Below are 16474 nucleotides of genomic sequence, written 5' to 3' on the forward strand. Positions count from 1 at the left end.
TCCACCAACAGAAGTGTAATCTCTTTCTCTGAGACACACTCGAGCCAACCCCCCGACCCCCCATTTTGACTTGAATTTCTAGTATGGTTTGCTTAACATTCTGGTAGGAAAGGCTGATGATTAGGGGTGACCTTAGCAGCCACTGAATGGGCTTTTCCATCTTCCCATATTTGAGAAACTGCCCTCAGCTAAGGTGAGGTCTCCTCTGTCGTGGTATTTTTGGGAGATGCAGTTTGCAAAATGTAATGCTTTATCATTTGATCATTGGACTCATTTTTAAGTTTTTTGGTTTTTAATATTTTTTGATTCTTGATTGAGGTATTCCTGTGTTTTGTCTAGTCCTTATTGTTCAGATATTTCTTTGTTTGCTCTCTGTATTATATGTGATTTCTGTATATTCAGTCCAGGGTAGGTAGATCTATAAAGACAATAACTGGATTGATAATTGCCTATGGGCTTGGCAGGAGAGGATGGGGGAAATGAGCCAACAACAATGAGCACAGAAGAAAATGTTCTGAAAATGATCAGTGATGATTGCACAAATCTTAATAGGACTGAACGATTAAATTGTATGATGTGTGAATTATATCCCAAGAAAAATATAATAAGAAAATAATAAGGACAAGAATGAAGAAAATTTTAAAAATGATTGTGGTGATGATTGTACAACTCTTAGTAATATATTTCAACTACTAGGTTGTATGGGACATGAATTCTATGCCTGTAAAACTTCTAAGAAAAAGGGAACAAAATGGTAAGAGAGAATAAAATGATAAAAAAATTTTAATAAAAGATGTACACATAAAGGGGTGTATGTTGACTGACTTCAATTAACATCATGGTTTCCAGGTCCATCCCTGTCATGAGGTATTTTTCAGGCATGTGGAGTAGTCCTCCACTGTGTGTATGTACCAGAGTTTCTTTATCCATTGTTCCACTGATGGGCATTTGGGCTGTTTCCAGCTTCTTGCTATTATGAACTGTGCTGTAATGAGCATACATTGCATATACATATATCTATAGCATTCATCTGTTCTCTAGCTCTTATTATCAAAGAAACAAGTTGATGCTATTAGGGTATTTGCCTAGTCTAGTCTTAACTAATTATACAGTATCTCCATTCCCATTGTTTTAAGTAGTACCACTTCACTCGCCACAATGGTTGTACATCTTAGAAGCCAACCAGCAGTGTATAGGAGTTGCGTTGTCCTGTGTATATGTCATTGGTCGTACCAGGCTGTTTTGACTTCTGTGGTTTTCAGGTTAGATAATGCAAGACCTGCTGTGTTGTTCTTTTTGAAAAGTTCTTAGCTTATCCTGGTCCTCTTTCCTTTCCATATGAAACTGCCTAGTTAGTTTTTCCATTTCTTTGGAGAATAAAGTTGGGATTTGAATTGGAATTGTGTTGTATTTGTAGATAGATTGCGTTAGGTAGTATTGATATTTTCACAATATTAGGTCTTCCTATCCACAAACATGAAGCATTCTTCCATTTGTATAGGTCTCTTGGTTTCTTGTACTAATATTCTGTAATTTTCTTTGTCACACTGCCTCTTTTGACGGCTTACTGAGAAACAAATGAAGAGCACTGATTTTGCTTTTTGCTAGAGCAAAAATCCCAATAGATCTTGTTTGATTAATAAAAACAGGTACTAATGTGGGTCTTCCATGAAAACGAATGTAAATCCAGCTTTCAATAAGTGGGGGGTACTTGTGAGTGTATCAACAGCCAACAAACATTGCTGTGATATTCCATACTGGACTACCTTTAAAGCGCTTATAATGTGTAATTATATTTGTTTGTCTTTTCAGTTGGGTGAAAAGCTTTGTTCCTGAGGGAACTGGATTATTAGTGGATATTTTGGAGAGATTGATTAATGGCAAAATGTAAGTAATGCTAAAAATTATTTTTGATTAAGCTACATTTGCATATCCAGTTAGAATTCTTTCATGATATGATATCTTTCATGTCAATACAGCCAAGAAAAAGCAGTAAAGAAGAATCAGCACAAAGTCATACAGTGTCTAAAGGCCTTGATGAATACTCAGGTATGTATTTGGGTAATTATATTTTCCCAAATGTTACATGAATAAGAATTTGGTAATACAGGGTTGTTGTTTTTTAATACAGGGTTTTAACATTTAGTAAAGTGATAAATTGTTTTGCTGTTATTTTCAATACACAATGGAAAACATAGTGAATTGTAGTTTTGTAGCAAACCTACAAAAACTTGGAGTTTAATGAGCTCCATTGGTGTATGATTCATTTATATAGGTGCACTCTATTTCTCTCTCTCAAATGTAATTTCATTCCCTTTTCTTTACTCTTAGCAGAGGTTCTCCCCAGCCCCGCCGCCACTTCTTCTTTCCCAAATTCTTTATCTTTGAAAATTTTAGAAGTACGGCATGATTCAGTTTTAAATCATACTTGAATATTAACTATGACCTGCAGTAATATTTATTATCAAAGAAAGAAGTTGATAACACTCTCTTCTTCTAATCTAGGAATTTAAAATACAAAATGAAATTAATGTAAATTTATAACAACGGGTCCCCAACATGGAGCCATATGTTTCATACAATTGATCCAGGACTAAATGTAACATGAAGTGTCTGTGGATATTGTTTAGTTAAGGAGCACACAGTGATAAAGGACACGTTTAACTTTTTCATTGAAGCGAGAGTCACCCGAACCACGTTTTTAAGATTTATTTAAGACACTGTTAATTGCAGAAATTAGCATTATCCCATGCCATGTAAATGCATCGTCTTCAGCTCTCGCCTCTAAACACATCTACCTCGTGATGTGTACAGTATTGAAAGCTGCTTTAGCTGCTGTGAGGCAGCAGGAGAAGGCATTTACTATGGTGGTGAGATTTTGTCTTATAGCCAAATGATCTGTTTCTGATTAGTTGTAATTTATATTTTATCTTCGTTCCTATTCTTAAAAAAATAAACCTTTAGAGAATTACACAGTTAAGTGGTATTAAACAGATTATTAAAATTTTGATATTTCTTTTAGTTGATGTGAGTAAATATCTATAGTTTTCAGTAATTTTTATGTTAATTCATTGTTTATGTGTTTTTAAAGAATTAAATATGGAAAATCTACCTATGTACTGCTTATACTGGAGTATAAGCCGAGTTTTCCAGCACATTTTTAATCCAGTTTTTGTGGTAAAGTTAGGTGCCTTGGTGGATGTTTGAGTTGGCTAATACTCAAGTATATTCGGTATATAGGTAGATCTTCCATATTTAATGAGTTAAATGCCTTTCTTCTTGCCCCATCAAATAAGATTTTCAGGTTAAACATGTGATGGTAGAAGTCACAGTTCTTTCTGTACTGAACCTTGGCACAGTGAGAGCTAGGCATTACATGTATCATGAAGCCTAGTACCTTATCTGTTGTAAGCATAAGTGAAAAAAGGAAAGAATCAGAAACTGTTTAATGACAGTAGTCTGACCATACATACTAAGTTCCCAGTGCGGCTTTAGGAAAAGCTTTCTAAAACGAGTTAGTGGAAATTGGACATTTTATTACGATGGGAAGGTGGAGAGTGGCGAAGTGGGAACATCAATATCACACTAATAGATTATTTGGATCAGATGATACATTTGAGAAGAAGATCATGGTTTAAAGTAAGGTGCTGTCTAGGAGATGATACTCGTACTAGGTTTAGGACTCCAGTGAAGTTGACCTTTCTGTATGTATTTATCTTCTAATTAATCCAATCTGACCCATTATCTTTGAATAATATTGCATAGAGTTCTTATGTTTGGAGTTGCAAAATGTTGCCGTTTGAATGCACACGTTCACGTTACTGGTGCTTAGAAGCAGTCAGATCACTCACTGTCCAGTCGATTCTGACTTGCAGCGACCCACATGTGTCAGAGTAGAACTCTGGCGTTTAATAACTAATGTTTTAGAAATAGATCTCCATACCTTTTTTTCGGAGGTACCTCTGGGTGGACTTGAAGCTCCAGTGTTTTCAGCATCTAAGCTTGTTAATCATTTGCATCACTGGGAGAGACTCTGCTGGTGCATGGAGTTAGCATTATAATAGCTGAACCCTAAACTTAATAAGACGTCCATTTTTGGTAAAATCCTTCCCCCAGCCCCGAGACTGCTTTTCCTAAACTTTATTTGATCATCCCTATAAGTAAATATAGCGGCGCTGCTGGCATAGGGGGCTGTGCACTTGGGTGGTAACGATGAGGTCGGAGGTTCAAGCTCCATGGGGAGAGATGAGGCTTTCTACTCTTGTAAAGATTCAAGTCTTGGGAAGCTGCTGGGGCTGTGCTACCCTGAGTCAACATTGACTCGATATATCAGTGTCTGAGGCTGAAATATTTAAAAAACAAAACAACACTCTGAATTGTGTTGAACTGGAACTATGCCATCGTAAAGAGTTGACTAAATGATGAAAAATTGGTACTAATGTAGACCCAAGGGAAAAAAGGGGTACTTTTTTTGGTACCAAAATTTAATTGCATAATTAATCAGCGAGCAAATTTGAAATATTGTAGTAAGTGATTTTTTTTTAATAACAAATAAATGGAAGAGGATTTTGGAGATTAAGGAAAACGAACAATGAAAAGGCAGTGACTGTAATTAGAAGGTAGTGAGAACCCAGGCTCCATTTAGTTGACTAACGTTTTGTGAGCGCACTTAGCCACATGGTCCGTGCTGTTTAGCTTACCATGGGTCGCTGCTCAGCCCTAGACTTCAGGTGTGGACTCAAATTTTAGGTCTTATGACCAGGGCTTTAGGAAATCCACCCTCTCCTGCATAAACATCTTCAAGTCCCTGGAGTTCCATTTATTAGGTAATAATAGCCTCATGCAGAATGTAAGTGTATCCTGGCATTGGACTTCTGTTTAGAACAGGCAGGCTATTACGTTAACTTGCTATTCAGAGAGATACACCCTTTACATCTTCCAGACTTTGTCACCACCTCTCTAGCCTATAGTGTTTGTCGTTTAATGCACGCTAATGCCAACCTCGGTAAGTTAGCATTTCTTACAAAGGGTCGTGCGTTTTTGTGAATGTGTTTTATCTTGGGTTTTATATGGCCGAAGGTGAGTAATATTATACAGTATTAGCAATTCTGACTTCAGTTACAGATACTAAGTAGTGGTAATCTGGGTTAATTCTGCAAGACACTTTGATACATTAGGAAAACCATGGACTATTGTCGGTGGTGGATTTGTGGGATCTGGGCCGGGGAGGTGTGGCATTAGATAATAGTCAAAACCATGAAAAAAAGAATGTTCCGGCTGCAGGCTTGACAGAGAAGGTGGGCAGTATCACTTGGGAGGGGAAGAAAGGGAAATTCTAGAGACACTGTAGTCAGTCCTCAGCTGTAGTAGAATAGTCATTCCTTTGGTCCTTGGTAACCACTGACTGATTGACTTTGTGAATTGCATCTAAGTTGTACTTTATGAGCCACTGACAACTCCCTGGAAAGATTATCGAAACATATTGTAGTGCCTGGCCCCATGCCTGCTTTTTCATTGTTTCTAGTTATGAAAGAGACGAGGGCATCACAAAATCAGCATTTCCTGGCTGGTTTAGCTGTCTGTTTAGAAAATTTCCCTTGTAACAAAAAGGCAGAATTATCTCCAAAAATTGTTACCTGGGGTCCTTGACCCTTCTACATGTACTTTGTCCATTGCTTCATTGTATTCCTTAGAGAGTGGTTTATAGTAAAACCAATATTTCAGTATAGTTTGTATGAATCTTTACTTATATATCATATACTTTTGTCATTTACTTATATGTAATATAGTAATTCATAAGTAAGATTTTCCAACACTCAAAGCATTTTGGTCTTGTTGTAGATTTAATTTTGATGTTTATTATTTAGTACTGATTTTGAGTTTAAACCAGAATCCCTAGGTCTGTAATTAGAATTAAGGTAACTTTTTAATGCTTAGAAGTAACTTGTATAAGACTAACCAAATTTTTGACACTTAGGAAGGATCATCTAGGTAGGTAAATAGTGTCATACTGTCTTTTCTTTATTCATCTTATTTGATACTTTTATAGATTGTAACCGGTTCCTAGAGATATATCCATCTTTAAATTAACACAATTCTTTATCTTCTTATTGGCAGTATCCCAAATTATTTCCCAAATTGTCCCCCTTATATAATGCAGTGTATACAGCTGCATTGTTGTCCTCTTCATACACGCATTATGCTGACTGGGATACGTACACTCATGATGGCCATTTCTATGTGGTATTTGCTTTTAATCTCCTTCACCTTTTACACCTGTATGCACCAGGTGTACAGGGAGGTCTGCACTGTCTATTCCATGTTATCTAAAGTGACTATTGCCTTCCTGAAATGTGGCTTATTGGGCTTGTCCTGTAGGTGTAAAAATAGACCGATCATATATTGGAGGGGTAATATTTTGGGTTAATTTTATTAGAGTTAATTTTACCTGTTGCTGAGAAATTTAAAATGACCCCTGTGGTTTCCTTACCAGTGACTTTACTGATGGCAATTTTTCTGTAACCCAGCCTCTCTCTGGGGAGAAGGCCTTCGTCGGTGGTCTCGTAGCGGTTCTGACTGCTCTTAGCGGGAAGCCCCCATGCTTCTCACCGTTGCTCCCTTGCCCCCGTTGGCCACTTCTGTGAACAATTACCAGCTGCAGCTGGTCCAGATCATTTTGGGGGGTTATGTGCAGTTGACTTATCCTCATACACATTGCTTGATGTAAAGTGAATAGTTTTATGGATTGTTTACGGGTGTTATAGGCTCTTTATATTTTTAGGTATGATTAAAGGTAAACAAAAGAATATTATCTTTTAAGTATTTTTTTAGTAATTACATTTCCTTCAAGGCACTGTTTTTCTAACTTTTAACATTTAACCTCTTATATTTCCAAAAAATTATAGTATGGGTTGGAGAGAATCATGAGTGAAGAGAGGAGTCTTCCTTTGTTGACGAAAGCCCTGGATCCTGGGCATCCGCTCATGATGACAGACGTGGTTAAAATGCTGTCGGCGATATGTATTGTAGGGGAAGAAAGCATGTAAGTGTTCTCAATTTTATTTCTCTGACTGCAAACTCATTTAATACTACCAATGGTTTTTGTTACCTACTTTAAAGTAGAACTTAACTTTAAGTGGATTTTAAAGTAGATTTTAGAATTAGATTTTGATTCTTGATCGATTCTTAGCCGGACACAAATGTTTGACTGACCTCTTGCTTTGAGGTTGCCGATAATTGACAACCTAAGATGACTACATTCTTGATATTTTTCTATTCTCGTTGCTTTTTGTGGCGTGTCTTAGTCCCGCAGATAATAGGTTCGTCTTAGTGAATGAGCATGTCTCAAATGTGTGCTGCGGTCTGACCCTCGTGACTTTCGTAAACAGTGTTCAGTTACTTGACTTTTTAACTTCTAGAAGTGAAATCCATGCATTTTAGTCTACAAAACTGCCATATAAGTATTTAATTTTCTCAATAGTGTTGAAATTCTATACCATTGACTAGATTAAAGATTCTATTTAGAATTATGTAATGTCTCATGGAGGTTACTTAAATTATTTTCAACAATATGCTAATGCTGCTTCTAAAGTGGACCAGGTCTATCTATCTGTCTATCTCTATCTATCTATCGATCTATCTATCTACCTACCTATCTACCTACACACACATATGTATGTATTTGAGCTTGTACTTAGTCCTAAGCCCTAACCGTATGTGTTGTGGGGTCCACCATGGGCTATTAACCACAAGGCCAGCAGTTTGCACCAGCTACTTTGTGGGAGAAAGATGAAACTATCTACTCTTTTAAAGGGGTGCAGTCTCAGAAATCCACAAGGGCAGCTCTACTGTGTACTAGAGCAGTGACTCTCAACCTTCCTAATGCCATGACCCTTTAATGCACTTCCTCATGTTGTGGTGACCCCCCAACCATAAAATTATTGTCATTCCTACTTTATAGCAGTAATTTTGCTACTGATATGAATCAGGCTACCTGTGAAAGGGTCGTTCGACCCCCAAAGATAACCGCTTTCTTAGAGGGTCTTTGTGAGTCGGAATTGACAAGATGGCAATGAGTTGGTTTTGTTGTTGTTAATATTGAGTGACTGATGATAGAAAGAACATTTGACAATCAAGAAAGATATCAAAATTATTTGCTGTACATTAACTATGAGAATAGTTCACAACTATTCTTTAAAAGATAACTATAATCTTTTTGCAACTATTATGTATATAATATTTCACTCACTTTGGGCCACCATCACTGTTTACCTAAACCAGAATGGAAGGTGGAGTGTTGTGCAAAGCGCATTTTTTCGTACTCAGTAGACAGATGGTCTACTTGGTTTCAACGCTTTGCCCTGCCATTTAATAGTTATAGGGCCTTGGCCAAGTTGCGTAGTTTTTTCTGCCTTGCATTCCTAACATATAATATGATATTTTAATAGTATCTATTTCTTTGATTTATTATATGCATTAACATGATTTAATGTTTATAAAGTAATTAGAGTAGTATGGGGCATGTGATAAGCACTACATAAATGTTTTATATATAAATATCCTCATAGTATTGTGAGGATTAAGTGAATTAAATGTTTAAAATGAATCAAATGTGTAATGTATTTACAGTAGGATCCTGCACATATCATGTGCTCAGTAAGCTACTTCTACAACATTATTGGCACCTCTCTGTACTTTGCTCTCGGAGTACAGATAAGTAGTAGTATTATGGCATTTGTGTTATTTGCTACTTGCAATTTAATTAATGAATTAATAATGTCCAATAGCCTTGAAGAAGTTTTGGAAGCTTTAACATCATCTGGAGAAGAAAGAATGATGGACCGATTTCTTCCTATTGTACAAGGTCTTCGGCACACTTCAATTCAGCTACAAGTAAGTATATGCATAGAAATGTATATTTAAGTGGAATCGCATATTTACTGCTTTTTAACTGCTTTGTCCCTGGAGGGTTTTAAAATACTGTATTATAAAACGTGTGGGTTGCATAATATTACATTTATGTAATATTCTTTCATATTACGATGACGGAAGAGTCCCAATTGATGTTGTGAGCTGCTCTCAGACCGAGTTTGACTTCTAATGAGCACCTGTGTGCGCAGGAGAATTGCTCTGGGGTTTTCAAGGCTGTGACCTTTCAGAAGTGGTCAGTAGGAGGCGTGCCTTCCGAAGTGCTGCGGGGTGGGTTGGAACCACCAACTTTTCAGCTTCCAGTCAAGTACTTAACTATTTGCACCACCTGGAGACTCCTAAGGGAACCCTGATGGAGCACAGTAGAACCCCGGAACTCCACGCTAATCTGTCCTGGAAAGAATGTCGAGATGTCGAGTCCCGATTCAATTTTCCCAGAAGAAATAACTGAAAATGGGTTAATTTCTCGACAAGATTTTACCCTAACCTTGCCTTTTTATACAAAACATTTCACAGAAATTACAAAGTAAATTAGGTCAGAGTTAAATAATGTAATGTAAATAAGAAAACACAACATTTAAAAAGTTTTTAACATCTAGTATGGCCCATACCTTGATCCTGATGAGGATCTGGATCTGTGGACGCGGACGTGGAGAGGAGGGATGGAGAGATTCATTGTTTGGAAGGGGAATCCCCTTCCATAAAATCAACCAGTAACTGCTTTTCAGGAAGTTTTCCCCTTCTTTGCTTTTTTCACTAGGACCTGGCTGACTTTCTCTAAAAAAAAATATCTATCTAATGTGGTCTGCTATTGGCGTTTCCTTAACTGTTTGCTAACAGGGTTCACTAAGTTATCATCCACAATATCGACAACACGGTTAACCAGTTCCTTATCATGATGACTCTTTTCAAAAACCTCTTTGTTAAGACCACAGAGGAAAAGTCACAAAAACTAAGAAAATTATAGCAAAGCACTTGGAACACTGATGCAAAAGGTTTAAACAACGACAACTCACCTGAAGTGACCAAAACACAAATTGCTTTTGTTTACAAAAATCATGTGCATTGGGTCGGGTTCTGACCCTTTATTCAAGCTCCCATGCAAAATTTTCTCGACATTTCGCGTTACAATCCAATTATGTCAAGTACTGATGGTTGAGTCCCGGGGTTCCCCCGTAGTGGGTAATGCTTTGGGCTGCTAATTGAAAGGTCAGCAGTTCAAAAGCACCTGGTGCCCTGAGGAAGAAAGATGAGGTTTTCTACTCCAGTTATGACTTGCAGTCTTGGAAACCCTCACCCACAGGGGCAGCTCTACTCTGTCCTGTCGCGTTTTATTAGTCAAAATGGACTCAGTGGCAGTGAGAGAACCCTGATACTGCCTACATAATACGTGCACTTTACATTGATACACGTAAAAGCTTTAGTGTATATTGTTGATGTCGTTAGATTCTGAATAGCTTGGTTATCTGATTGTTAGTAGTTTTGACAGGAAGAAGGACGATACATCCTAGCACTAAACTAAAAAAAACAACAAAGAAACCACAGAATTTTTATCTACCTAGTGGCCTTACCAAACATTACAAGTGAGTACTTTTAAAGAACGTGAAGTTGCTAATTCATAGTTTGGGAGGCAAGAAGTCCACATCAGGATGTCTGCTCTAGGGAGGATCGTATTTGTTGCTAGCCCTAAGAGTTCTTTGGTATTATTTGACCTTCTTTAGTATTCATCTTTCCTTTGTGCATATGTTTAAAAGCTCTGGTAGCTTAGTGAGTTTTGTCTTGGGCTGCTAACCCCAAGGTTAGCAGTTTGAATCTGCCAGCCACTGCACAAGAGAAAGACGAGGCTAACTGTGCTTGTAAAGATTTATAACCTTGGAAATCCACTCTGTCCTAAAGGATCAGTAGGAGTCAGTATGGGCTCTGTAGCAATGAGTGTCAGTATCTGTATCCCCATTCTGTTCCTTTTATAAGACACCCCCTAGAAGGGATTAGCTTTAGGAGGTACCCTACTATGGCATGATCTTGTTAACACAACAAAAGAAAACCTCTAATTTCAGACAGAGTCATTTTCATAAATATAATTGTTAGGGTCCCAGTTCAGTTGGTAGACACAATTGGATCCAAAATAAATGGCTTTTAAAGAAAAATTAGACGATATTAGGGATGTTTAAACTGCTATTCATCTTGTTTCTGATAATGTGAGACTAGTGTTTGTGGCTAATGTGTGACCTATCTCGGCCAGGAAAAGGCAGAATTGGCAAGCTGACAGTATGGGCTCTCTCTGTTGCCCAGGTTGATGGTGCCCGGGACATAGTGGATTATGAGTTGGGCTGCTAACTGAAAGGTTATTTGTTTGAAACCACCATTCACTCCTTGGGAGAAAGATGAGGCTCTCTGCTCCTAGTAAGATTACAGTCTCAGAAACCCACAGGGACAGATAGACTCTGTCTGCAGAGTCGTGCTATGAGTGAGACTGGACCCGAGGGCAGGGAGTTGGTTGGTGGGCTGGTGTTCTTTGGTATTGCCCAGGTCACCGGGTACTTGGACAAGGAGTCCTGCTCTCTGGACTGTGCTTGCCACAGGAGGGAGTGTGCAGTCAGGAATGTGCGCTCCATTTCCCACAGGGGCCCTGCTCCTAGTTGCCTACTTCCCTTTCTTTCCCTTCTCTAATTCCCCTTCTTTTTCTCCTCCTCACTTATTTTTTCCTCTACCCTTTCCTAATCCCTTTCTGCCCTCTCCCCCTTGCTGTTTTCCCTATTTCCTCCTTTCTGTGTTTTCTTTTTTCTTGCCTCCCCTGCTTGTGCTTTGCCTAATTCCCTTTGCATCTGGCTGCAGGCTTTCTAGTTTGCACAGACAAATGAAGAGCACATCTGAAGGAAACTTTGTAGAGAGGAGTTGAACAACTGCTTTATCTGAAATTTGCTCAACTGTCAATGTTTACTAGTGCAATATTTTTGAAAATTCTTATAGGCACTTAGGCCCATGCTGATTATTAGAAAAACAAACAAACAAACAAACAAACACACAAACACACAAACAAACAAACTCACTGTCATTGAGGCAGTGCTGAATGTAACTGGTTACTGGAGGAGGAAGCCCAGTCTTTCTCCCACAGAGATGCTGGTGGTTTCGAACTGATGACCACGTGGATCGCAGCCCAAAGCATAACCACTACACCACCAGGGGGCCTCATTCGATTAGAAGGCAAGTCCAATTTTAACCCATGCGTTACTAAGTCCTCCCCTTCCAAATGACACATTTTGACACAGAATACATGCTGAATAATTGTTCTAAAGTTTTGTTAGGTAGGATGAAGTTTTATAAATGTGATGGGAGATGCATCTGTTTCAATGGACTGTGGTGGTCGAATGAATGGTGGGGGTGGGGAAAGCCTGGAATAAATATTCCTTGAATATTACCTTCTCCCAGACATCTCAGGTCCCGCTGACACATAGGAAACCGTAAACACCCTCGTAGGCTGTATCTCGTTGCTGCTTCTCAAGGCTGCACCACCTCATTCAACAACCTCTCAACAGACTAGTGTCATCGACAGGTTGCCTTCTTGTCAGAGTTCAGCAAGTCCCTAACCTGACATTTCCAAAATCAAACCAAATTCACTGAGAAACTAAATCTTATCCATGATCCTGTATAGATTTTCCAGGGCTGTAAATTATCATTATTATTTTGCTCTTCCAAATACTTTAATTTTCAGTGAAAACATACTAGATTTTGAACTCAACAGAGTAGCCACAATCGTTGACCACACAGGGGTCGTGCAGAGCATTTCCACTCTTGGAAGCCATCCAGTTCCATGGCCACCACCACCCAGATCCCGCGCCTCCTGTTCCGGGGAGCTCCAAACACTCCTCGGGTCCACACGGTCACCGCACAGGGCCTGCCTAGCTCTTTCTGCTCTTTGACTCAAACCCTCAACTCCCGATTTGTAGCTCCCAGAACTCCAGCCAGCCACTGAAGAGTCTGGACGTCAGCTCTTTCAAGCTGGAGCCAGGGACATGAAGTGCTTCTGAGGGTGGGCGCCTCCCGCTACTGGCCACTGAAAAGACCTCCCAGGGCAAACAAGCGCAATCCGCGCCACTTTTGACAATAGACACTTTAAGGTTCAAAATGGAGAAAACAAGCAAACAACCCTTCCCTGAAATGCATCATCACCAGGCAGACACATCAGTCATGGAGGCGCTGACAGAGGAGCACAAGGCCCGGAGTCACCGGCATCGGAACAGGACTAAATGGTGGCCACTTGCTGTGCCGCCAGGCCCGGTCCGGCCCGGCCCAGCCCAGACAGACCCACTCCAATCCCACTCCCCAGAAGCCGCCTGACCGCCTTCGGTGGGGACCATGGGAGGTAGATTTCACGGGTGCGGCCCGCTCCCGAGGGTGACGCGACCACAGCGGTGCGCATGTGACCAGGTCTCTGGTCCTCAGCCTCGCTGCCCGGCATCCCGACCGCAGCCTTGGCCCTGGGAGCGGGAGCAGACATCAGATCGCTCCCTCTAAGCCGTGTACTGGCGGCCCCGGAGCCAGGGCTGCCGGGGCACGCTCCTCACCCTCGGTTTTGCCAGTCTGTCGCAGTCCCTTTCTTGGGAAGCTGGCTGCCCTGGTGTGCGCGTCCCCGCAGTGGCCAGGCGCTCTTGAAATTCCCTGAAGCCAATAGATGGGCAGCTGCCATGTTGACCGCCCTGGCTCCTTTCAGCTCCTCTCTCCTGATCGTCGCGCCTGTGAAAACGTCCTAGTTCTTCCAGAGGACCAGCAGCAAGCCTGCCATCCGGGCGCGCTCTGGAACCGCGGGGTCAGCGTGAAGCCCGGAGGCCGGCTGAGGGCGCTTCCGAGGCCTGGGGGACCCGCGCCTGCTGCGCGCGCTGCCCATGAAGAGAGTCCCGTGTCCTCCAAGACTGCGTTGCAAGCTCGGGCCAAGCTCGCTCGTCCCATGGGCGCAGCTTGGCGGCCGTCTCTGGGTGCGCTGGCGTGGGCGCCCGTGGCGCACAGGGCCACCCTCCTTTGCAGCTCCACTTCGGGTCCACGGCTTCCTCTGCGCCGCCTCCGGGGCCTGTGCTGCCCGGAGCTTCCCAGAGCAGAGACGCCATGCAGTACTTTGTTCCTCCCACGACAACTGGGATTCTGTCTCGGGCAAATAGATCTTCAATCAGGGCACTTGCCCTGCCCCTGAAGTCCGCCACCGTGTAATTTGTCACTAGAGGATCCACCAAACGGACCCTGTGGTGCTGGCAGTGTCTGTTCTTGGAGGGAAACCGCGTTGGCGACGATGTCTACGCCTTCACAGACCTGCGTGGGGCCAGCGCTGGCCGAGCCGGTGCCGCGGCCGAGAGTCGCCGCCCGGGCAGCGTCCGCCGCAGGCCGCCAGGGAGGCCGGGCCCACAGGACCGGCTCGTGTGGCCTTTGCTCTGTAAATGATTTGTCTGTTGTTTGTTGCTATCCCACAGTCATGACCTTGGTTATTTACTTATATATTTTATTTAAATGAATAATTTCATTGGAAGTCAGTGAACTTTGGTTCAAATCTCCTGTTTTTGAGGTAATTTAGTAGTTGGCCACTTAAGACTCCCATAGAGTTGCGCTTTTTATACTTTGCTTTTTGTGACAGGTCTTAGTCCGATGGCCGTAGGTTTGCTTTAGTGAATGAGCGTTATGGAAATGGTGGCCTTGTGCTAACCCTCATTGCTTTCTCTTTTTAAAGAACATTGTATTGAGGGCTCTTAACAGTCTTCGTAATGATCCATACATCAGTTGTACCAACCACATTTGTACACATGTTGCCATCAATATTTTCTGGACATGTGTCTTCTATTGAGCCCTTGGCGTCAGCTCCCCCCCACCCCCCAGTGAAGGCTGCAAATCTTTAGGCACGATAGCCTTACCGAGCTCCAAAGGAGTGCCTGGCAGAGCTGAGCTCTTTCCAGGTGGTGCCACTGTGGCCCCTTGCCCGACATCAGCACATACTATACATAAAAACCCTCCAAGAAAACCCAGAGATGGAAAATGAAAATAGGACTTACCATATATACTCGAGTATAAGCCTGCCCAAATTTCAGCTGAGGCACTTCATTTTACCACAAAAACTGCATTAAAAATGCAATGAAAAACTCAGCTTCTATATGAGTATATTCTGTATATGTTCCATAGATTTTGAGAGAGTTAAAAATCACATTAATGAGCTGGAAGAGTTACATAAATAAAGACATTTTTGTCTGTTGAATGAAGACTTCTTGTGATAATATATATTTATCTAGTCATTTACATGTTGTAGGCGTGTGAAGTAGCAACCTACGATTAAGTAGATGGCCTTTCCTCAATTGGACTTGACTTGTACCCCTGTCCCTCACATACTAGCTTTGTGACTAAGAATGTTTCTAAACCTCTTCTGTCAGTTCCCTCTATTTTTAAAATGAGAATAATATCATTACCTAGTTCATCATTGATTTAAGGCTAACATAGGTTAATATGCTTAAAACATTTGCTATACTGCTTGGACAATTAACCCAAACATTACAGAAATGCTGGCTTTAAAAAGCAAATTTGGGTAAAAAAAACACCCCCAGCAATTTTGTTAAATAAAGAAAACAAAAAATCTCAAGTCAATAGGGAGTGAAGATTGACAGTGTTCTTAATCTTGACAGAAATACTTCCAGCGCTAATATTATAATTGGTTCTCAACCACACAATCGAGAAATAACACTTTAAGCATTTATCTCAGAGGAATGAAAGTGTATACTCATAAAAAGCCATACACATGCTTACAGCCACTTTAGTTATAATAACTCCAAACTGCGAGCTACACAATTGGTATTAATAAGTAGGCAAATGTATTAGCAAACTGTGGCACATCCATACATGGGATACTACCCAATAAAGAAAAGGAAAAAAGAAATGCAATCTCGTGTGTGATTCCACTTCTTCGAGGCGGGGCAGCTAACTTGTTAGAGGGAGAGCAGCGGCCAACATCTTGAGATGGGTTCTGGGGTGGGCGGTGTTACGCCCCGAGGTGGACAATAGCAGGAAAATATTGTGTGGCATGAGCCTAATTGTTTTCTTGATTATCATGATGGTGACTTGAATTGAAACAGGTACCATAATCACATAGAACTATAAACACACACACACTTATGAATCAGTGCCGGTGAAACTGGTAATATCTGACTAAGCTCTTTTGATTGTGCCGAGGTCAGTGTCCTGGTTTTTATACTGTCATTAGGCTAGACATTCCCACTGGGAAAAACCAAGTGAAGGGTATTTGGAACTGAGCTGCACTTTTTTGGGTAAACTCCCTATGAATTTATAATTATAAGTTTTAAAATCTTAAGAAAGACAGATGAAGTTGAAAAAAGACTCATTTTTTTTCAGTTTACTGCAGCATTGTATAACTTGAGGTTTTAAAGTTTGGCAGAGTCAGGAACAACTTACTAATAGCATATAACATTATACCACTACTACCACCACCACCACCACCACCATATACTAATAACATAAGTTGGCCCTACATAAATCATATGACTGCTTCTTTGCAAAAGTT

At 40.8% G+C, this 16474-nt stretch overlaps 1 protein-coding gene across 2 annotated transcripts in view; it reads left to right on the forward strand.

The window, feature by feature from the left end:
* DIAPH3 (diaphanous related formin 3) overlaps positions 1 to 16474 on the forward strand; it is a 576438-nt gene that overhangs the window by 168828 nt on the left and 391136 nt on the right. For both annotated transcript variants that reach the window (XM_075563000.1, XM_075563001.1), the window contains 4 exons: positions 1813 to 1887; positions 1980 to 2049; positions 6906 to 7042; positions 8787 to 8892. In XM_075563000.1, coding sequence (XP_075419115.1) covers positions 1813 to 1887; positions 1980 to 2049; positions 6906 to 7042; positions 8787 to 8892 — 388 coding nt within the window. The remainder of the gene's footprint in view (positions 1 to 1812; positions 1888 to 1979; positions 2050 to 6905; positions 7043 to 8786; positions 8893 to 16474) is intronic.

This window comes from Tenrec ecaudatus, chromosome 11, assembly GCF_050624435.1.
Source record: "Tenrec ecaudatus isolate mTenEca1 chromosome 11, mTenEca1.hap1, whole genome shotgun sequence".
In the NCBI taxonomy this organism is placed as follows: domain Eukaryota; kingdom Metazoa; phylum Chordata; class Mammalia; order Afrosoricida; family Tenrecidae; genus Tenrec; species Tenrec ecaudatus.